At 39.6% G+C, this 23,840-nt stretch overlaps 1 protein-coding gene across 5 annotated transcripts; it reads right to left on the bottom strand.

Annotated features, from left to right (window-relative positions):
• Nucleotides 1-1,365: 1,365 nt before the first annotated feature.
• On the bottom strand, nt 1,366-22,534 carry hnrnpcb (heterogeneous nuclear ribonucleoprotein C b). 5 transcript variants are annotated; one of them, XM_078164488.1, is made up of 10 exons: nt 21,685-22,534; nt 18,767-18,800; nt 9,103-9,156; nt 8,136-8,383; nt 6,751-6,823; nt 6,577-6,624; nt 4,863-5,026; nt 4,659-4,772; nt 2,456-2,592; nt 1,366-2,321 (listed from the first exon to the last, which is right to left on the bottom strand). In XM_078164488.1, the coding sequence occupies exons 3-10, from the start codon at nt 9,105-9,107 to the stop codon at nt 2,223-2,225; spliced, it is 888 nt and encodes a 295-aa protein (XP_078020614.1). In that variant the 5' UTR covers nt 9,108-9,156; nt 18,767-18,800; nt 21,685-22,534; the 3' UTR covers nt 1,366-2,222. The 5 variants fall into 5 exon arrangements, with proteins under 5 accessions (XP_078020614.1, XP_033465815.1, XP_033465817.1 ...); XM_033609924.2 differs by having other exon boundaries at nt 22,365-22,500; XM_033609926.2 differs by lacking the exon at nt 9,103-9,156.
• Nucleotides 22,535-23,840: the final 1,306 nt, after the last annotated feature.

Raw genomic sequence — 23,840 nt, 5'->3', positions numbered from 1 at the left:
CAAACATCATTATTTTCTCATTTACTTCAAAGCTTTCCATAGTTTGACATCGAATTTCAAATTGTGCGGCACGCAGGAAACGACTTCCGGCAAACCTTTTGCGCCAGAAGTAATCGTCTTTTTCGGAGTCATAACTTGGTCAAAACTGAACACACAGACATGAAACACACATTTTTAGATTCAGTATGACTTACCATTTAAACGAGGTGTGATTTTATCCGTTGTCCGTCCAGAATAAACAGGTAGAAATCGTAGAAAATAGGCGCTCCTGAAGATCCGTAACTTCATTGAGAATCATCACGTTTTTAAGTTTTCTTCAATATAAAATAAAGTCAGTGACAGCTGTCCTATATTTTTCGGTATATTTTCATACAAGAACTGCTAATACTCAATTCGGCTTGCTTTTAATGTTGCTAATTTGCCAAAAACACCCAAAATATAACCAAAAACACAGGGCTGAAGATGTGGCCCACTGACTCTACTTTACTTCCTGTGTCTCCCAAAGCATTATGGGACCTGTGCTCCATTAACATTTATTGTAGTCTATTTTATGATTGATTTCAATTAATGTAAATTGTTTCTGAGTACCATTAAAAGTGCCCTGTAAATAAAACTTATTATTATAACTTTTTATTATTATAACTTTTTTGGGCTGTTGTGGGGCCAACAAAGCCAAATTTGAAAACTAATTTCGAGATGTCTGTCTTTTAGATTTTTGCCCTCTAACAAATACAACAAACCTGTTGATAACAAGAGTACTTTTACACAAATTTAAGAGACATATATCTAAAAAACATGGAAAAATAAAAGCAAAACTAGCTCAACATGAGTTTTTGACGAGGTCATAACTTAAATCGAAGTCCCACCTCAACCTGAGTGCTTTGCTCTTAAAAGCTACGTGTCCACAGGTATCAGACACTTAAATTCAATGCTTTTTAAGATTATTTTTTAGCCAAATTTAAGACTAATTCATGGACAAATACATGTTTTTTTCATATTCAAGTATTGTAGGTGCAATTATATCCATGGTCCCATGCAGAGTAGGTCTGTGTAGGAATGAGTTGCGTCAATCTGCATTTTGGCAAAAGGCACGTGCAAGTGTGAGGTAAAAAGATGAAGATTTGAAGATTTGTAACATCAGAACTCATCTTGACAAAAGGAAATCAAAATATGGATGAATGAAATTACACAGTTGTGGCAACTGAGACCTCACAAATTCATATCTAAGGCTATTTAATGACTTTTAGGGCCTGATATTTATACAGTTGAATTTCAGACATTTTAAGACCCATTAAGGACCTGTGGACATCCTGTCACAGTGCACCTGAATGCATCCGTGTGGACAGTGACACAAGCTCAAACAGATTCCAACTTGGAAAACATGTTTTATTCACTTTCACCAGTGCAGTCGAATGACAAACAAAACATCAACAGAAACACACAAACATGGAGTAGCACTGCATTACACAAGTCGAGATCAGTTGAGGTCGCAACACCTCGGCAACAAACAAAACTATTTTCAGAGCAATAAGGATTTCATCTGAGCATTTTGTGCAGTTGGATATGAGGTTTTTTTAATACATGCTCATGTTATCTCACAAGCAGAAGGTGAAGTTCTCGTGGTGTTTCGTGTGGCCGGTTGTTATGATGCACTGCCACCTGCTGGCTAGGAGGTAGCTGTACAGCTGCTGGATCAGGAGTAGCTTTTTAAAGTTTGAAACATTTTCAGCCACTGATTAGCTCAAATCTTTTTTGGCATAAAGTCAACACAGTCATCTAAAAAAAATAATAACAGAAATTCTTACTTAAACGTTTCATACTGGAGTGGCTTATAGCCCTGAGTTCAGACACACAATGTTATAAGGTGTTACATTTATCCTCAACTGAACAGTGTGAATGTAACACATCTTAGTTTGCATTTATCCAATCGCATAAAAGGTCCATATAAAAGTCAAATAAAAGAATGTCAGAAAAAAAGGAAAACTCAAATTAGCGTCTTAAAAGAAAACTTGGAAAATTCTTGACATATTACAAGTACTTGACATATTTATGAATTTGTGTATGTGTGTGTGTGTCAGTGTGTGAATATCTACAATACACTGTATATAAATGTCCAGTCAGTTCAGCAGATATGAGCACATGACCACTGTGTACAAGTCTGGTGTGGAGATACAATCATACACAATTCGTGTTGTGTATGTGCGTGTATTTCTGTGGAGTGTTTAGGACTCGTCTCCGTTGGCGCTATCACCGTTATCCTCTCCTTCCTCCTGCTCGCCTTCCTCCTCCTCCTCTTCCTCCTCTCTCCCTCTGCTTTTCATCTGCACAGGCAGAAAGAGTGGACAAAAAAAAAATTATGACACAAGCTCTTAGCTTTTGTAAATAGTTCCCTTCCTCTCCTCATCGCTCATTCTAATGGCGAGCCTTAAATAAACAAATCCCCGCTCGTCTTCACCTCGTCTTCGTCCTCCAGCAGATCTCCCTCCTCCTCTGAGTCATTCAGCCCCCGTTTCAGGCTGTCATCTTTCTTGCTGGAGGTGGAGGAGTTGAGGGGGGACACCTCACCTGGTTCTGGTTTGCAGCTCTTCATCTCTAGGTACATGGAGGGAGACAGCGGGAACGTTTGTTAAATAAAGCAAGGAAACTCTTATAGTGACCACAGGGCTGATTTATAAAACGCTTCTCTGATTTAACTAAGAACATCCACATTAGGGCTGCACGATATCAGGAAAATGTAATATGCGATAGCCTTGTTGAATATTGTGTTTTTTTGTCTTACAGTTTACATCCATGTCTGTGAAAACATGGATGCTTCACACACATCTTCCCCCCGGCAGCACAGAAGATCTATATATCAGCACAGTTTCAAGATTGGAGACACCAATTCAGTATCTGACCAAATGACCCTTTTGTTCCTGAATTATGACAGTAAGTAATGGCCAGAAACGTATCTTATACAGAAAATTATGATGTCACAGTGAAGCTGACCTTTGACCCTTTGGATATAAAATGTCATCACATCATTATTGTATTTTATTATTTTAGATTTGTGTGAAGTTTTGTCATACTTAGCAAAAGAATTCTTAAATTATGGCCAAAAATATGTTTTGTGAGGTCACAGTGACCTTGACCTTTGACCTTTGACCACCAAATTCTAATCAGTTTATTCTTTAGTCCAAGTGGATGTTTGTGCCGAATTTAAAGAAATTCCCTTCAGGTGTTCTTGAGAATGAGACAGGCGCAAGGTCACAGTGACATTGATCTTTGACCACCAAATCTAATTAGTTCATCGTTGAGTCTAAAGGCCCATTTATGCTCAACGTTAAATATGGATACGAACGGAGCCTTCTGTCCGTGCTCCGCGTTCATTTCGTCTGTATTTCTGCACGTTTCCATAAAGCTTACGGATACGGGCCAAACGGAGCAGTACCACCAGAAACCGTGGGGGCAGTTTTGCTGTCACTACCCGATACGCAGCTCTAGTGAGACATGAAGAAGAAATAACAATTCAGTTTCTCTCATCGGCAGTACTAGAGAAAAGAATTCTCCGTCCTCCAGTCGCGATGTATTTAACAGCCTCACCGACCACCGCCTCCTACAACGCTGCCTCTGTTTTTGTCTTTTATGCAAGAGGTACATTATCAATATCTCCTCCACAGTCATCGCCATGTTTGTTTTTGAGTTTGTTGTTGTCATAAACTTTTGACGCTGGGCTGCCTTCTAGTGGATATATTGGTTAACATCCATGCCAACGTAAAGGGCGCATGGAAGTATGTGGGCAGTGACGGCAACATCGTTTGAAACGGACGTATACATTTTCGTACGTAAAGGGAGCATAAATGGGCCTTAAGGCTGCTTTCAGACCTAGAGTTGTCTTGCTTTGGTCCGAAGGTCATTTGTAATCGGACTGAGACCACCTCTTCAAGAAGGTCTCAGTCCAGTTGTTTTGGTGCGCACCTGAGTGTGAGCGCTGTGTTCACACCTGCCCAAATTAAGCGCAATTAGGGGGCAAACGAACTTGAGTTCGATTGAACCGAACCAAAGAGGGCAGGTGTGAAAGCACCCTGAGTGAACGTTTGTGCCAAATTTGAGGAAATTCCCTCAAGGCGGTCTTGAGATATTGCATTCAAGAGAATGGGACTGACGGATGGACAGACATACGTATGGGTGGACAGACGGACAACCCATAAACATAATGCCTCCGGGTACGGCTACCGCTGGCCGCAGGAACCTAAAGGTAGTCATTTGAGTGAGTCCCGATATCATGGACATTGTCACACAAGTTTCAGCATCTAAAACACAAGTTTTGCTCTCAGTGGTTTCTGTGGCATAAGAAATACTTTCAAAACTAGTAGGACCCAACGACACCGTTTCAACACGTATTGGTTGTCCTCAGTCACTCCCTCGCATCTCGGGCAGTATGGCTCCATCTGATTGGCCAAATATATTGACATGCAATGTGTGAATGCATGGCACATGTAAATATACTATTTATGACAGTTCAAGGAATGTTTTGCGATATCTATATCACGCATATTGAGATTGCAATGCAGGAAAATTCTCAATATATCATGCAGCCCTAATTCACATCGTTGTTTTTATTTAATTTCTGCACACTGGTATAAACCTTGGGTTACTATCGAGTCATTGAGGCCCACCTGACTTCTTGCTGTGGTCCTTTTCCATGCGCTCTAGGCTCTCCAGCAGGTAGTCCACCTTGTGTTTGATCTGCGTTAGCTCTCTCTTGATGGTCTGCAGATCATCTACCTTCACTGTGGAAGGAAGTGCAGTCGAAAAAAGTCACAACGACATTCATGCAGATTTGAGCAGCACTGGACAGCCGACTTAACTGTGGTACCTACTTGTACGGGAGGTCCTCTGGCTGGTCTTGGAGGAGGAGGAGAAGCTGGTTTTGGTTCGTCGGCTCCCTCCTCCACTCAGACTGACCCTCGGACGCTTTGAGGGAATGACGGCGCGGGACAGGGGAGGAGGGGGAGGAGGCACCCGGGACTGGTAGGAGTACATCCTGAGGTACAGAGGTGCATAAGTGGTATCACTGTCAAAATCTAATGTGGATTTTTCAAGAATGTTTAGTTTAATATTTGCATTTGCACATTGACACTTTAAAAGGAAAATTCTCCTTTTATGTAGATATCCAGTCAGTATTGACGGTAACTGTAGTCAGTTTAAGCAAGAATTTCGTCAGTGCATGACCAAGAAAGCTGAGTTCTCCTGCTTGCGGAATCTGTGCCAACATTGCCTACAAGTACAAGACACGTTGGGCACTCTTCTCTTACGCCCATAGCTACTACTAACCTGGTAGCCTGTTGCTATTATGTTGTTGGCCAAAGCACAGGTGACAAAATACTCATTTAGTCGTCCTCTGCCCCCTCTGTCCCCAGGGTGGCTGGGCTCAGCCTTAGAGATAGGGTAAGGAGTTCGGAGGGCTCGGAGTGGAGCCACCAAAAGGGGTCAGTTGAGGTTGTTCGGGCATCTAATCAGAATGCCTCCTGGGTGCCTCCTGTTAGAGGTGTTCCAGGCTGGTAGCAGGCCCTGGGGCAGACCCAGAACAGACTGGAGGGATTACATATCTCATCTGGCCTGGGAATGCCTTGGGGTCCCCCAGGAAGAGCTGGAAAGTGTTGCTGGGGATAGGGACGTCTGGAATACTTTGCTTAGCCTGCTGCCTAAAGAAGGTCTCTAGCATACCTCTGTCCAGGGGGGAGTAAAACTTTTACGCATAGTAAAGCAGGAAAGCGCACACACAGGTTCTCCTGGGGTTGGTGTCGTCAACAGCATCCAACAAATCTGTCCACGCTGACATTCACTGCAGCAGAGTGACTCAGCTTCTGTTGGCATCGGAGGGCAATTTGAGCAAAGGCAACACCAGTTGGAGTTTGCTTTCAGCAGCTCAGTTCCTGGAGGGTCCTAGCCAACCATATCCTCTTACACGGCTCATGCATCCACAGCCTGGGCCTCTCTCAGCTGCATTTCGTCAGCCGTATACTCTGGCTTGAATGAATACTGCTGATTCTCAAAGTCACCCAACATACTGTCAAATGTATCCTCATCTATCCTCCACACTCATTCTTTGGTATGCCATTTTGGTAGTTGGAAATGTAGCGAGTTTGCAATAGAAGCAAAGAGAATAGGGAAGTTTGGTTTTTGAGTGGCATCTTGAGCCCGATCCCTGGCTACTCAGTCCGAGCTGAAATAGCCTATAGTTTGCTGCTACATCCAATGACGGCGCCGGATGCAGGAAGAATTTTGTAGCTGCGAACTCAGCTTTCTCTGTCAGTACAGCAAGCACCAAGGAATTATTGCTTCAATCAACGATATTTACCATCAATATGAATTAGACATCCACATGAAAGGTAGCAATTTTCCCTTTAATTCAAACAGGGCATTGCTGAGCAAACCCTAAGTTGGTCCAAGCCACAAGTTGAAGGTGTAGAAATGAAGAATATTTGAAAGTAAACCATAAAAATGAGGACGTGATGCACTCTGGACAATAAGGACACCAGGTATATGGATACAAACAGGAGCAATTATTCTTTTAAAGAATAAGCAGCTTACCTGTCATAGTAATCTCTCTGAAAGTCATAGTCCAAATCGATAGATGAACTGTGGAAAGAGCAGAGATTGACTCCAGCAAAAGGCACTTATCTTTGACAAGAAGTTACACCTTTCTTACTCTGCACTCCAAAGGCTGTCAGACTGCAGAATTACTGGAATTGCTCATGTACACACCTGTACATGTCTCCTGCAGAACGCTTCACTGTCTTCGATCTGTGAGGTTTCGGCTCGCCTGCCAGGTTGATGTCTGAGGGAGGAGAAAATGTGGAGTCAAGGAGGTGTTAGAGTCTCCAGGAGTGTGAGAAAGAGCCAGAAATATGTTGTGGAGTGTGAAATTTCAATTAGCACATTTTATCACTCTTTCCCTTCACCTGATGGTATTTTGGTTCGGAGGACTAACGCAGGTTTTAGCCCTACCAGGTGGTATTTGCAAATAATTAATCACATTTGTTTTGACCTGCGTTGAGCATCAGACAGGTCAGAAAATAAAGACTACAAAACAGCTGCTTGTCTTTACTTAAGTGGGAGATGTTGATGTTTTGAAATAGTAAGTTACAGGTTTGTAGCACTAGAGGGCAGCACAGTGGCTCAGCTGTTGATGTCTCAGAACAGAGAAAAGGTCCTGTGTTTGAATATGAAGCTGAACTGAGGAGTGTAAACTGTAACTGTGAGACTTAATATATGTTTCTGTGACTGTTTTGTGACCCAGAAACAGATTCATGGCTGGTTCCCTTGACACTTCCCTTGTTTTTGCCCAGTGCATGCTGGGATAAGCTCCAGCACTGACTTTGATTTTAAACAAGCAGGTACAGGAAATAAAGTTTTAAAAGCATGTGCTGTGAATTATTTCCATGTTTAACTGTGGTGATGGGGTAGTGAAACACTGGCACAGTAACTTCCTGGAGTCTTGCTGACACCATGAGGTTGCCAGGCAACCAAATATTCTTCTTACACAAATAGCACTGCACCCTTGTACACATTTAACCTCAGACTTTTTTTTTTTCACGCAAACACTATACCCTCACCGGCCACTTTATTAGGTACACCTTGCTAGTACCAGGTGGGACCCCTTTTGCCTTCAGAGCTGCCATAATTCTTGGTGTCATAGATTCAGCAAGGTCCTGGAAACATTCCTCAGAGATTTGGTCCATATTGACATGATAGCATCACACAGTTGCTGCAGATTTGTCGGCTGCACATCCATGATGTGTATCTCCCGTTCCACCACATCCCAAAGGTGCTCTATTGGATTGAGATCTGATGACTGTTGAGGCCATTGGAATACAGTGAACTCATTGTCATGTTCAAGAAACCAGTTTGAGATGATTTGAGCTTTGTGACATGGTGCGTTATCCTGCTGGAACATTAGAGCCTTGTTATATTCATATTTTTTAATAAATCTAATTTCATGCCAATTGTCTCCATGGTATCAAAAATCACTATTCTTGAATGTATTGTATCAAAGTAAGATATTCCAGTATTGTGACAACACACAGTACTGTCTTTCTTGACTCTGTATCTCCATTCCTTTATTACCCATCTCCCCCTCTCCAACTCACCTAGCACCTGTCCCACGATCATGCGGCCGTCCTCGCCGGCCACAGCGGCCCTGGCGTTCCTCTCATTGGCGTACTGGACAAAGGCGTAGCCCTTGTGGACGGAGCAGCCGACGACCTTGCCGTACTTGGAGAAGATGGCCTCCACGTCGGCCTTGGTGACCAGGAGGGTGTTGAGGTTGCCGATGAAGACGCGGGAGTTGAGGGAGCGAGGGTCAGTCTTGTTGGTCACGTTGCTGCTGGCCATGAGGCTGGCGGCGGCGGAGGACGATGACCGACGAGACACAAGGAACAGGGGGACAGGCGGAGAGAGGTGGAGGATGGGTAGAGAAAAAGAGTAGAGTGAGATGTTAGATTTGTTTTTGTCTTGCATTATGATTTTTAGATTATCTCTGCACCAAGTACAATGTGAGTTGTGAGTGTTGAAGCGCTTTAGGAGCGGGGCTTTAACTACTGTGCTTAAACTCTTAGCATGTGTCAAAACTTTGAAGAAAAGTGGACTTGAAGTGGGTGAAAGTTGCAGAGGGCTGTTACTGTTGATAGAAAATGCCCATCATAATTTTGCAGGGCCACAGGTGACATCTTCAAACTGCTTATTTTGTACAACAAAACAAAAATATATCAAATTTACAGTCATGTAAAACACAGAAAAGCAGCAATTACGTTATCAATTAATCGACTTATCGTTTAAGCATTAAGACCTTTGATGCTCACTTACTGATGGCCACATGGACCAATCTTTACATTAACAAAAGGGCATCGTCAGCATTGACATACACATGGAAAATTCAAGGTGCTACTTTCTATTTCCTACAATAAGAGGTGGGTTTCAGCAAAGAGGGGTACTTTTGTCACACTCACACATCTAAATGTGTTTTTGCACTTTTAAAAGGGAGACAGAAGCCACTATAGTGGATATGAGACAGCAGAATACACAATGTGATCGGGTCATGAAGCAGCCAGCACTCACTCCATTGTGCCTGTATTCGGGTCGGTGGAGGTCTGCCTGCCTGTCTGTCTGTGTCTGTTGGAGAGAAGAGGGTCGTCGAGGAACTATGAGAGATGGAGTCAGTGACTGTGGGCGGACATCTACTACACCTCCAAAAAGTTTGGTTTTCTTGGAATATTTTTTTTGGCAAAACCCAAGATGGGCTCAAAAACGGAAGAGGGGTTGGTCAGGAGGTAAAATGTTTCTAAAAAATGGAGGCAGCCAAAAAAACCAAAACAAAAAAAAAACCTGTGGGATAAATGTTTGTTTGTTATGACAAAACAAGATATTGCATTGTGAGAAAGCTGCTTAAAACAAACGTGTTTATATACTGAAGTTGTTTTCACCTCTTCAGAGGGTGAAATGTGACACTCCCTGCAGTAAACACCACTTACTGAAGCTCGTCACAAACTACAACACCTGAACATAATCACACAGCAGGAAGCTTGTATTAATATTCTGTGATAGCTCATGAGCCGACTGGTGTGATGTCACACTTTTTATCTTGATCCCTTTGAGTTTGTTTGAGTCAGTGCCGGTGAGGGTCTCTTGTGCGCATGAGACAAATGAACTGTTCCCACATGATAATTATCTAGTTATCACAAGTTTTTATCTTGTACGCACAAAATAAATGAGTAGTTCCCACAAGTCAATCAACTTGTTCCCACAAGATCACGACTTTGCACACAATAATTATTTTGTTCCCTTTGTTATCTTGTTTGCACAAAATGAAGAACTTGCTCCCACAAGATAATAACGTGTGAACAATATAATTACACAAGATAAATCAGTTGTTCCCACAAGATAATTTTATGTGTATAAGATAATAACTTGTTCCCACAAAATAATATCATGTTCTCACAAGATAATAACTTGTGGGCACAAGAAAAATAAGTTATTCCCACAAGATGATTATCTCATTCCCACAAGTCATCTTGTGTGCACAAGATAAATCAGCTGTTCCCACAAGATTTTTATCAAATGCAAACAAGATAATTAACTTGTGCGTATAAGAGAACTTGTTCTCACAAAATATCTTGTTTCCACAAGATAATTTTTCTGTTCCCACAAGCTATCTTGCTGGCACAAGATAAGTAAGTTGTTCCCACAAGGTGATTAACTTATGCATACAAGATAATTAACTAGTGCATATTAGATAGTAACTTGTTCCCACAAATCTTCTTGTTTTCACAAAGGTATTAACTTGTTCTCACAAGATAATAACTTGTACACACGAGATAATAATCTTGTTCTCACAAAGATAATTATCATAGGCATACAAGTTAATTAACTAGTGCATATAAGATTATACCTTGTTCCCACAAATCACCTTGTTTCCACAAAGTAATTAACTTGTTCCCACAAGATAATAACTCGTGCACACACTATAATTGTTTTGTTCCCACAAGATAGTTATCATATGCGTACAAGACTAATTAACTTGTGCGTATAAGATAATAACTTGTTCACACAAGAAAAATAAGTTATTCCCACAAGATAAATGATTTGTTCCCACAAGATAACTACCATATGCATACGAGATAATTAACTTGTGAGTATAGGATATAACTTGTTCCCACAAAATACCTTGTGCACACAATACAATTATTTTGTTCCCATAAGTTATCTTCTTCCCACAAGATAATTACCATATGCGTACAAGGTAATTACCTTGTGTGTATAATAACTTGTTCCCACAAAATATCTTGTTTCCACAAGATAAAAATCTTGTTCCCACAAGACAAGTAACCTCTGCAAACAAGGTTGAAAAAAAATCACCTTTTGGGGGCTCTGTAGTCTTTGCTAAGAGACGTTTTAATCAGTACAAATTTTGGTTTGTAATCCCAGTCTTCCTTTACCACACCAGTCTTTTGTTCGTCAACTATCATCATGCTTTTTGAAACTCCTCTCTGCTGCTCAACTATCAAAGCAAGTCACACAAGTGTGTCATACAATCAGCAGTGTAAAGTATGTCAGCTTTAATGCCAGTAGAGAGGCCAGATTGTTGCTGCTGTTGCATTAGCTGCAAACACTGCAAAGTTATGTAACACTGCAGGGGGAGGGGGGAGTCTCAGAAAATCCTGAATGCATGTATAAACTGATAAAGAATTACAGCCCTTTAAAGTAGATCTTCACTAGCACTGACTCAAAATTTTGATTCATTCTTTGCTCTTCGTGGCATGATGAATGACCATTATGCAGCCTCAGGGTTGAAATATGTTTTCCAGGGTCTTACTGTAAGTTGTTTCTGTTATTCTGTCCACCTCCTGTAGATGAACTCGCTTCCTTTATATTTCATAAACTTTATAGGATTGTTTTTCAGCATCATGAGCGAACACTCTGACCTTTGGTGTGCCTATCATGTTTTGTTGCAAATTCCCTCTCCATCCTGCGAGCTGTTCGTCTTATTTTCAACCACTTCAGCTGTATCTCACCTGCCAAAGCTCGGCACTGCTGCCAGCCGGGCTCAACTGTAGCCCAGCAGCAGCCTCTCCCTCTCTGGCTGCTGGCTACTAGCAGGGGATTACATGGTTTGCAGCAGGCTGTCTGGCCAAAGCTTAATGCTCTCCTCTACATGATTTGGCCGGCATGTTTCTATTGCTTGGCAAGCTGACAGGGTGTCGACAACACCGGGTGTGTTGGGGGGGGGGGGGGGGGGGGGGGGGGGGGGGGGGGTGGTAATCACAGGCTGCTCGGCAAGTGTTTCTGATTCTTTGTGGCATTTTTGGGGTTCAAAGGGGAATATAAAGGGTTTATAGATAAGCAAGTGACTTTCTTGACGGAGACTGGTGCCAAGCACAAGCCATCGGACTAAGGAAAAAAATATGTATCGGAGAATTTATTCATACTGACGCACTAAGTGGACAAAATAACAGGAACATTTTACATGTAATGGCCCTGAAGATGAAAAAATGGCAATGCCCATAATCAGGGTGTCTACGGATCCTTAAAATGTCTTCAAATGTCTTAAATTTTCTCAAAATATGGCCTCAAAAAGTCTCTTATAAAAATTGATACTCTCATTACCCTTGTGGTCAATGCTACAAGCTATAAAAATATCATATATCAATATTTTTTCCACTTTTTTTTTTTGCTTAAATCTTGTAACCAACTTCAGTCCTGATGATACCTATCAAATATTTGCTCATTTTGATATGAAAAAACATATAAAATGAATTATTTCCCATATAATAAATGCTGAGTGGAATTTTTTTGGAGGGGATTATTGCAGGCTGGGATGTGTCATTAACAACAACACAGATTTTGATGCATTTTTATTTTTTGTGCAGTGTCAGATTTTTTTTAAAATTTGTTACTCTCATTACCCTTGTGGCCAAATATGGTCCCACTCCTTAAAAAGCTGTAAAATATTATACTTTTTTTTTTCACTTTTTTTGCTTAAATCTTTTAACCAACTTTAGTCCTGATGATAACTATCAAATATTTGTTCATATTCAGAATTTAAACCATGTCATTTTCTTTACAGAAAGCATGTTTTGTATATAAAAAAAATGAAATAGATTATTTCGCATATAATAAATGCTGAGCGGATTTATTTTTTAAATTTCATTCTAACAGTCTGTGATATGTCAATTGTTAGCAATATTTTTTTTTATGTAGTATGAAAGTATTTACCTTCTAATTATCTTATTTTGCTCCAGAAATAAAGTAAAATACAAGTTCACTTAGATCAACACCAAAATTTATTAAAAAAAATAAAAAAATAAAAAAATCCAGGAGGGATCGACTAATGATGGCCACATGAACCACTTTCTTTATTTTCTGATCCCACGAGATGGTGCTCTTGGTTTAAAGGCTGAAGGACTTGCAATGTTCAAACCTTTGTTGAACACACAGCGCCATCTGGTGGCTTCAGAAAATAAAGACAGTGGTTCATGAGGCCTCATTTGGCCATCACTAGGATCGACGGCTGTCCAAATGATGAGACATCCAGCATATTATAAAACAGAACCAGTGGCCACCGATAGGTCCTTCTTCTGCAGCTGTAGGTGCCGACAACCTAAAAGCGAAAAAGACCAAAGAAAAATAAATGACTGAATAGGCTACAAAAATTAGGCTATTCCTCAGAATACATAAATACATATTTAATCTTCATGGCCTATAAATGCAAAAAAGAAAACTGAATAATACAGCCCCAAATATCTCAGACAAATATAAATTCAGTTAATCGATTTGAAATTGATGGGACATACCACATACCTTATCCAGGTTGTCGACACCTCCTTTGCAGCGGTTGTAGTCCACAATGACCACTGGTTTCTGGTGCTTGGCCTCGCTCGACGCTGGCTTGCAGTGTTTGGTGCTGAGTAGCAGCACATTTCGTTTGCGTGCAGCAATGTAGGACACCGCTGTGGTGGTCAAAGATGGAGAATACCGCTCTCCTCCTGACTTTTAATAGGCGCTGGGGCAGCTCAAGTTTATTGCGGCGGCTGGTGCCCACAAGTTTTCTTTTCAGCAGCTCCTCCGCCAGCTCAAAAGATGTAAAAAAGTGGTTACAGTTTTGCCCTGGAGCCCCTCTGTCAACTCCAGGACAACCCGTTTCCACTGCTTGACTTCTGGGGGAGCCCCAGCAGCTCTCCTGGTGCATACCTGCATCCTCCAGGCATAGGATGTTCCGACGTCACAGGCGACCTATACTTTTATCCCGTGTTTTTTGCCGGTTTGCTCGGGATGTACTGCCAGAAGGACCAGCGGCCTTAAAACAGGACAAGCTGCTCGCCGACACATACATCCTCCCCCCGGGTTGAATAATAGAAGGAGGCGGGTCACCCACTTCTCCCAGATGCTGTGAAAGGCCGCCAGCTTGTTGGGGTGTTGACTTTGACGTGCTGGTCGAGTTAGCCGGTCGTCAAACCACAGTTATGGCTCAGGGCGTGGAATCGTGTGCGGGACATGGTGGCGGCAGTGTGTTGCAAGATGCACAAATATTTTTATTACTTGATACTTACTTTATTACTTGAGCGCATGTGTGGGTGTGTATGTGCTAATGTGCAGGTGTGTGTGCCGTGCACTTGATGAGGACATATTATCAAAGGTCTTTGAACTCCAGTGTGTCAAAAGCTCAGAGATATACCAATATTAATACAGAGTTAAAGCTCACTGTTTATCTTTCTATTTCAAAGACACCTCAAACAGTGCAAATTGAAAAATAAATCCATGAGAATCAAATTGGCTCATGGGTCACACACAAGTTTTCTTAATATAAAGCCTTAAAAGTCTTTAATTGTATTAAAATAAGTTTTCTTAATAAAAGGCCTTGAGAGTTTTAGTCTTAAATTAAGTTTTCTTAATAAAAGGCTTTAAAAGTCTTAAATTGTCTTAAAATATTTTTTCTTAATATAAGGCCTTAAAAAGTCTTAATTTGTCTTGAATTAAGTTTTCATAATATAAGGCCTTTAAAAGTTCTCAATAGTCTTGATTAAATTTTCTTAATGTAAAGCCTTAAAAGTCTCAAATTAAGTTTTCTTAGTATAAGGAATTAAAAGTCTTAAATTGTCTTAAATCAAGTTTTCTTGACATAAGGCCTTAAAAAGTCTTCAATTAAGTCTTCTTAATATAAGGCCTTAAAAGTCTTAAATTGTCTTAGATTAAGTTTTCTCAGCATATGGCTTCAAAAAGTCTTAATTTGTCTTAAATTAAAATTTGATGGTCTTAAATATTTTATGTCACATTACCATGAAAAGTTTTTTTTAAATATAAGGTCTTAAAAAGTTTTAAATTATCTTAATTTAAGTTGTCTTAATATAAGGCCTTAAAAAGTCTTACATTTATTTTTCTTAATTTAAGGCCTTCAAAAGTCTTCAATTGTCTTACATTAAGTTTTCTCAGCATATGGCATTTACAAGTATTAAACTGTCTTAAATTAGGTTTTCCTAATATAAGGCCTTAAAAATCTTTGTCTTAAATTTAGTTTTCTTGGCATATGCCTTTTAAAGTCTTAAATTGTCTTAAATTAACTTTTGTTTATATAAGGCCTTAAAAAGTCTTTATTTGTCTTAAATTAAGTTTTTCCTAATATAAGGCCTTAAAAGTCTTAAATTGTCTTAAATTAAGGTTTTTCACCATATGACCTTAAAAAAGTCTTAAATTGTCTTAAATTAAGTTTTATTAATATAAGGCCTTAAAAGTCTTACATCGTCTTAAATTAAGTTTTCTTAATGTAAGGCCTTAAAAGTCTTAAATTGTCTTAAATTAAGTTTTCTCAGCACATGGCCTTAAAAAGGTGTGTGTGCCGTGCATTTGATGCAGACACATTATCAAGGGTCTTTGAACTCCGGTATGTCAAAAAGCTCAGAGATATACCAATATTAATACAGAGATAAAGTTCTCTCTTTTTATTTCAAAGACATATGAAACAGTGTGAATTGAAAAATAAATCCATGAGAATCAACTTGGCTCATAGGTCACACACAAGTTAAGTTTTCTTAATATAAGGCCTTAAAAGTCTTAAATTGTCTTAAATTAAGTTTTCTTAATGTAAGTCCTTAAAAAGTCTTAAATTGTCTTGAATTAGGTTTTCTTAACATAAGGCCTTAAAAGTTTCAAATTAAGTTTTCTTAAAATAAGGCCTTAAAAGTCTTAAATTGTCTTAAATTAAGTTTTCTTAAAATAAGGCCTTATAAAGTCTTAAATGAAGTTTTCTTAATATAAAGCCGTACAAGACCTAAATTGTCTTAAATTAAAATTCAATGGGTCTTAAATATTTTATGTCACATTACCATGAAAATTTCTCCGGTCTGACAGATTGAAGAAATAATTTGTGTTATTTCTCTGAATATTGTAATACATAGCATTTATGGCAGCAATGAGATTTTTTCTTTACATTAAACACATTTAACTCACCAAATTGTTGTCATTTTTAATTTCATATACGGTGGTGTTGAAAAGGTCTCAAAAAGCCTTTAATTTGACTTAGTTATATCTATAGACACCCTGATTTTTTTTTTTTTTTCTTTTTTTTTCTTGGTTTTAGTTTGGGCTTTAAAAGTGTTGATTCAACATCATGTTCAGCCACTGCTCAGTGAAGATCAATCTTACAATAATCTACTTGTAACACTGGTCCTGTTCTGCCTGTTAGCTTCCTGTTTCGTTTTGGGACGTGCAAGCTAACATGATATGAGAGTGCCTGTGTCAGCTGCCTGCATATCTCAATTAGATACACAATAAAGTTACAGTACCCAGTGGTGCAAGAAACTAAGTACATTTACTCAAGTACTTCCACTTTATGCTATTTTATACTTCCCTTCTTTTACATTTTAGGGGCAATTGTACTTTGCCGCACTACTTTTATTAGACGGCTTTAGGCACTGGTTACTTTGCAGATTTATGTTATTAAATGTGATATATTATTATAGGTTAAGGTATCCAGCAGTTTATAAAGTAATTATTTTATATAATCATGAAGTAATTAGCTCCACCCTTTACCAGCTTCAACATTAAAGTAATGTACACATTAACCCTTTGAAACCTGGGCAAACTGGCTTTATTTTTTTTATGAACAAGTGAAGAAGGCAATGAGCAACAAAAGAAATGAATCAAAAAATAGAGAGAAATTAGTAAAAGGAGAAAATTAAAAACAAGAAAATTAGTAAAAAATAAATAAATAAAAAAACAAAGAAATGACCTGGAAAGAGTGCCTAAAATTGTCATTTTGTAACATAATTTAAAAATGTAATGATAATAATAGACATATTTTTTCTCTAGCTTTCTTTTTTCCTTCCTTTTCAATAATTTTTATTAACTTTTCTTTTTTGCAGTTTAAAAGGGACATTTCTTACCAAGTTGCTCACTGCCTGTTTTTGAAAGACATCACACAAATTCACTCAGGGTTCAAATGTTTACATACTTGCAAAAAGCGCCTGAAAGCATCACAAGAAAAGTGATGTCGCTCCAGGTCTCGAAGGGTTAATGCATCAATAATTAGAATTCAGAATATATATTATTGAGAAAGTGGCCATTCTGCATAGAGTACTTTTGGTACTTTAAGTACATTTTAATACTGATACTTTTGTACTTTTACTTAAGGAAAGTTCTGAATGCAGGGTTTTTATGTGCATACATTGCTAATTTTACTTTTTAAAAAAAGTTCTTGACACACTCACAGTGCCCACGTTGCAGTGTAATCAGCTATAATGACAGTTAGACCTTCACCATGTTTATTTCTTAGTTATAAGGCAACTTCCTTCAATTGACTGATCTCAATGCTCTGAACACAGGCTTCACAGAGGTGGTGTTTACTGCGGGGCTCTTATACTAGGGGCTAAATGCTTCCTGTGCCCCCTCATGTTTTAAGAGTTCATTCATGGCAGTGTGGATCTGAATGACATGACATGGTAACATGTAGTAATTGTTCCTATCATCTGCCTCATTTGGGCTTCATTGTGTGATGGCCTGCAGCTGAGACTTCTGGGAGATATAAACAGGAAATGTAGAGTCTGAAGCTGTCTGTTACATGTGTGAGTGTTGGTTTGATGTTTGTGCTTCCACTGTGAATGACACTGCGACCGCAGCTCTCGGGACTCATGTTCATGGACAGACAAGACAAAATGACAAGAGAGCAGTTTGTACAGATGTGCATGTTGTCTGTGTGCGTGTGCTTTGTAGATTTGGGAAGTAAAAATGGAGGAGACGATAAATAGGAATGTAAAATTAACCTTTTGAGATTTAACTTGGTGATTCTCAGTCATGGTCGTGGTAAGAATGCTAGACCGTAGGCAACTGGACTTGCTGGAGTTTCTTGAAGACGTTTCACCTCCCATCCAAGAGGCTTAAGTAAGTCCATTTGCCTATGATACGGCACTTTAGACTGAGATTTAATGTGGTTTTAAGGGCTCTGGGTAACTGATGAAGGATGTGAGAGATGCTACGTCAAAACTGTTTCTCAGGACATTAATAAGGTTTGATTAATAAGTGTACAAAAAGATCACATACATGAAGTATTAGTGATTACCGAATGTGTTAGTTACTCATGGTATTCTGCAGGCATGCTTGTTTGAATGAATACAGTCCTACTATTGGGGGTGAAAATGATGACATCACTGTTTTCAAGAGTGTGTATTTTTGTGTGTGTGGGTAATGGACCAGATTTGACTCCGCAGAATGACATGCACACTCAAAAAAAGACAAAAAATAACAACAATAAAAGATCAAATTACAAAGCAAAGGCAGTAAAAACCAGGACTTATCTTTGCCTTTGTCAGTGCCAGTACTGAACCCAAAGACTGGGTGCAGGAGGGAGCTGGGGGAGTGTTATTCAGCAATTAGCTCCAAATGGGGGCCTCTCATAATCAACGCTGAGCAGTGCGCATGTGATTATCATAAACTGGGAACAGCTGATGTGAGAGGCTGCTAGTGTCAGACAGTTTGCAAATTAAGCAGTTGATTTTCTACTTTCACAGCACAAAAAGACCAAAAAAAAAAAAAAAAAAAACACTACATGCTACTTGCTCTAGGGATTAAAAAGGGGAGGGAGAGATGGGCTGAATCACAAAGGGGTGAAAACTGAAGTGGAATATATAAAAAAAATAGTGATGCAAAAGTTGAGGTGAAAAATAAACCAAAAAAAAAATATTTAAAACCAAAAAAAAAAAAAGAAAAAAAAAGAAAAAGGTTGAGACCAACTTACGATTTGCCGCCGTTCAAAAAAGTGGCTTCAAAAACTAAACAGGGGGGAAACAAAAAACGTAATATTAGAAAAGAGGCCATTCTAAAAATGAAAGTATTGTTATCACAAGCATGGAGGGCAACGTATGGACATTAAGTTTAAAAAAAAAAAAAAAAAGCCAAATGATAATGCCCTTAATGTCACCAGCACATTTAACTTGTAGAATAGACTCCCACACACTGTCTAACATGCAAAATAATGATTTAAATGCCCCTCACAGGGGTCAGATTTAAGGCTCAGCTGCTTAGCCTGACGATCAGCTAGTCAAACGTCGCAGCAGCATTGAAATCATCATTTTTGCAAGTTAGACATGTACGGGAGTCTTTTCTACAAATTGTATTCTTCTCGTAACTCTCATACGCACCTGTTTGACAATAGATATGCAAAGTATTCCTTCGTTTAAAATACATTATCTCAAATCAAATTCTATGTACTAACTCACGCAGTTAAAACCTTCATAATCAGTGTTCAGTTTTCAGAAAAATATGTCGATCTACTTAATGAACTGAACTTTTATAAAATGAAATTTGTCTCAATTGATTCAAAGTTGAAACATACATATATATTTATATTTATATATTTTTTTTTAAAAAAATCAATTAAATGCACATAAATCTTTTCGACAAAGCCACCACCCAAAGATTACTACAAAACTGAACTTGGTTGCAAGGGTGTAGGTTTCATTTTAACATTTGGAGGGGTGGAGAGCAGGGACACAAACATGTGTGGGGGTTAATGGTCTTCTGCTAGACAATTTTGAACATCTTACACTTAATTTCCTGCATTTTTTGCACCAACTTCTGGCATAAATGTCCCCCACTACTTGCATGTTTTTGTTCTAAATATCAAGGGGGACGTGCCCATCCACCCCTCAAATATCTACACCTATCTTTGGTTGCTTTTTCAGGAACAAATACCTCGCGTGATTTATCACTCCCTCCAGAAAATCACGATCGCAATAAGTAACGCAAATTCAACGAAAGTCCGCAATATTTGCGGGGGCTTACAATTTTTCAAAAGTCCTGCGATTTTTCTTGCGTTTTCCGGCCGACCGGAAGTTGTCATTTGAAACGTCATCGGACACATCATCAAATGCACTAATGGCAATGCAGTATGGAGGAACACTCTGTTTTGACATAAGAATTTGCATTTTGTTTAAATGCATACAATATGTGCTGGATGTATTAAAATGTTATGTTCACAGATGTAGCTTACATGTTGTTTTACTGTCACATTGTCTGGTTTGAGAGCTACAATATTCACTCAGGATTTTATGCAACATTATTGGTGTTTTCAAACTAATTAAATAAAACTCAAGAAGAGAAATATAAAAAAAATATTTGCAGCTGTTTGTGTAATATTCAGTATGATTATTATTAGAGTTGTACCGATACCAGTATTGGAAATGCCTCCGATACTGCCTAAAATGTGATATTGGCGAGTACAGCCTATGACCAATCCGCTACCATGTAATGCCTCATGTCATTACGCGTACGCACGCTACAGGCAAACGAAACGGAGCGGAGTTTAAAAAGCATTCTACTGTAGCCTTTAAAATGTCTTTTTTTACCAAACTGTGTGGCTGCACTTTAACCTGTGTCTTGATCTGTGTCAGCACTGGATAATAATAATATAAAAAGTTTTATGGCATTCGTTCTACTATTACGTATTTATTTCTTAATATTTTACACAGAGTTTTAAGAGTTGAGACATACAACAATTCATATCCCATCCATTTTTATTTTACGCGCTGGTATCAGATCAGTACTCAGTATCAGCAGAGACCTAAGGTTCAGGGGTGGGAATTGGTATCGGGAAGGAAAAAGTGGTATCGGTACATCTCTAATTATTATAGCAAGTGATTACATGACTTATTTTTTTGGAGGAAGTAATTGAAAAAGAAATCAGTTTTTTTCTCTTTTTGTCATTAGCCACAATTTCCCGCAAAAAAAGTCACATAAAAATGCTGCAATTTTTATCGCAATTTTTGACAAAACTGGCCGCAAATTCGATTTTTTTTTTTTTTTTGCTGTGAGATCCTGGAGGGACAGATTTATAAATGGTGCAATTAATACTTGTTTATGACACTGTTCTGGTTTCTTTACCCACCCAATGCCGCAACTGCTCCAGACAGTGGTGTTTAAATTGCATGTTTGATTTTACCTTTAAAAATAACAGCCCTAATAATCACACGTAGAGTGTGCAATTGAGCACGGTGCCAACAGTGCCACGCTTGGTGTCTGCCTGCTCAGGTGATATGTGCTAGCATGGCTAGGAATTCAGGAAAACAGGGAATTCAAATGGTCATGCACAAAAAAAGAGGGAATGGAATGGACTTAATAAATCGCCTGTAACATGGTAAATATCAGATGCTAGTGTCAGCTTCAATCAGAGCCTTATCAGCCTGAGGAGAATTTGTGCCCACCCCAAATCTTCCCTCCTCACCGGGGCCAGAGTAAAGGGTCATCTGCAGAACAGCGCCCCTGTAGCCTGGAGGGACACATGCTCAAGGACACTTACAGAGGACACACTTGGGGCCAAAGGGGGGTGGGGTACAGTCAGGGGGTAAACAGGGATCTTGCACTTTTTAGGGGGCCTTGGTCACCTCTGAGTAACCTAACCTGCCTTCCTGCTGTAAACCTTTGTTGCAGATTAGATGATAAGTTTTCACAGACATGTATAGCTCAGTCATAAAGCTGCAAAGTGTTAAACTCAAGACAGGAACAAACAATGTAGAGGTGTAGGCCTGACTTCAGCTCATGGCAGGCCCCTCTGCAGGCCTCCTTCCTGGGTCTATAAGCAGCTCCACAGCTCAGAACACACTGCGACTGAATGAATGAGTTTCTACATCTGCAAATAAATGATTATATCAGAATTACCAAATGCACAAATCCTGCCACACCAATGCTACAGCAATCCCAGGTGTTAATGTTCCTTTTAAAAAAAAACGCCCCCACTTGTCATTGAGGGAAAAAACATCTTGCCTGAAAAATTACATCACTCCTGAGAGATTCGCTGCAGAAAATATACTGTCTCAGCACTGCCAAAATCACAAAGAAAACAGGAAAAACACGCATCATGAGTCAATGTCAACGACTGCACATCAAGTTACAGGTGGAGGCAAAACACAGGACGAGCTTAAAAAACCTCTTAAAAACACGTTTCCAGAAAAAGGGCGACCCGTTTTGAACACAGTCCAGAAAAGACTGGAACAATCTTCCATATTTCTCTCCTCGGAAATATCACCACACTCAGATAAACAACCGAGGCAACACAGCAGCCCTGAAAAATGGAGTTGTTTTTTTTTTTTTTTTGAAATGTCTCATTCGAAAAACAAAAGCAAAAATCTTGCCGTGGAAGCTACTTAAAACTAGTTTCTGCGCAGCTCAATATGCCAACACAAAATGTACGCCACTAAAGCCAACACAGTCTCAGGAATACCAGCCAGGAAAAATGCATTAAAAATAAAAACAAAAAGGTCCCAAAGAGGTTCAAAGTCGAGAAAAAAATAAAAAAAAATATAGGGGGGGGAAAAAATCTCTCGGTTAAAAATACTCACCAGGAGTTTAACACTAAAAATGAGTAAAAGTCAACGCTGTTTTTACTTGAGTAGGTAAAGATCCGTAAACGGCTCTGCAGGCTGATTGTATCACCTTGAAACCAGTGGACACGAAATGGCGTCGACTCAAACACACAACAGAAGAAAGAGACCGCCCACTGCGGCGTCCCGGTTTCTGATTGGACAGCTAAACCGCCTGTGTGGATGTACCCTTCAGGGATTGGTTCACGCGCTTGTCAGTCAGGCTTAACGAATGACGACACACGTATTCTGGACCCGATTGGTTTATCTGACAGACTGCCCACACTTCGAGCGCGACACTCTTTTCCTTTTTTCCTCCCAGCTTTGAAAAGTTGATATCCATGGTGTATTATTTTGTACACATATGTCATGATGTACACACGCTGCGTCCGAGCGCGTGCTTTGACGCTCGTGAGCAGCAGCTGGTGGTATACGGCAACAGGAAGGACTACAGTGTGGTGTAGCAATGCAGTACAATAGACTGTAACAATGAACTAATGAAACGTGATGTAGTAACAGTGCCGGATCTAACACATTGGGTGCCCTGGGCAAGCTTCCCTTGCAGCCCCCCAAAATAATAAAATAAAACACATATTAAAATATTAATAATAAAATACATATGACAAATCAACAAAAATAAACAGCTTAAGGGGGATTTATACTTGTGTGGCAGACAGCCTGCGCCATTGTCAGCATTTATACTTGTGTGGTGGTGTGTCTGTGTCACTCTGCAGTTACACCTTCAAAACACTAGTTGACAGCGGGGTTTCTGTGAAGTACTATGAAGTGTAGGTGATTCAAAACACACATTAAACACACATTAAACATGGCTTAATAGAGACAATTTCAAACACAAGTACACAAATCAGCTTCACTATAACTCGCAGCATTCACAGACAAAGCACTTGTCTTTATCTGGACACATTTTCCCCACAAATACAACATGCTAATGTTGTTAGCACAAGCCTATGGCATTTTACATTGTATAAGTTAGCCTAGCAGCTAGTGGACCTCTACTCATATTAAGCCAGGGACAACAGCAACATTTAACAACAGTAATGGTACAAAATTCAGCTCTACTACAGCTCACAAGGTTCACTGACAAAACTGTCTTAAGGCCCTGACACACCAAGCTGACGGTTGGCCGTCGGTCAAAGTCGGGCCGTCAGTGAGCGTCTGTTTCCCTAGTTTTTGCGGTGTCTCACACCGTCGGCACTTCGGCGTTGGCGGCTTTTCGACCAATTGAGCATGTTGAATCGCCGGTGGAGCTAGTCAGTGAGAGAGATCACTCTGACTGGCTGTTCAGATTTTATTTCCTCACCCCTGTAGCGAGTGAATCTGCTTGTAGTGAAACCAGGGCTAACCGGTGCTTCCTCCTCAGGCTCCACTTCACTCAGCTGCCCGACAGACCCGCTGCTTCTTCCCACTTTAACTTGAATAACAAACCGCGGCTAG

This window comes from Epinephelus lanceolatus, chromosome 22, assembly GCF_041903045.1.
Source record: "Epinephelus lanceolatus isolate andai-2023 chromosome 22, ASM4190304v1, whole genome shotgun sequence".
In the NCBI taxonomy this organism is placed as follows: domain Eukaryota; kingdom Metazoa; phylum Chordata; class Actinopteri; order Perciformes; family Serranidae; genus Epinephelus; species Epinephelus lanceolatus.
This window is presented reverse-complemented; position numbering and strand designations above follow the sequence as displayed.

Coding starts and splice junctions, on each gene's coding strand:
- hnrnpcb (XM_078164488.1), bottom strand. Junction 6,824..8,135: donor GATCGTGGGACAGGTGCTAG/GTGAGTTGGAGA, acceptor CTCCTCCCTCAG/ACATCAACCTGGCAGGCGAG. Junction 2,593..4,658: donor GGACCACAGCAAGAAGTCAG/GTGGGCCTCAAT, acceptor CCATGTACCTAG/AGATGAAGAGCTGCAAACCA.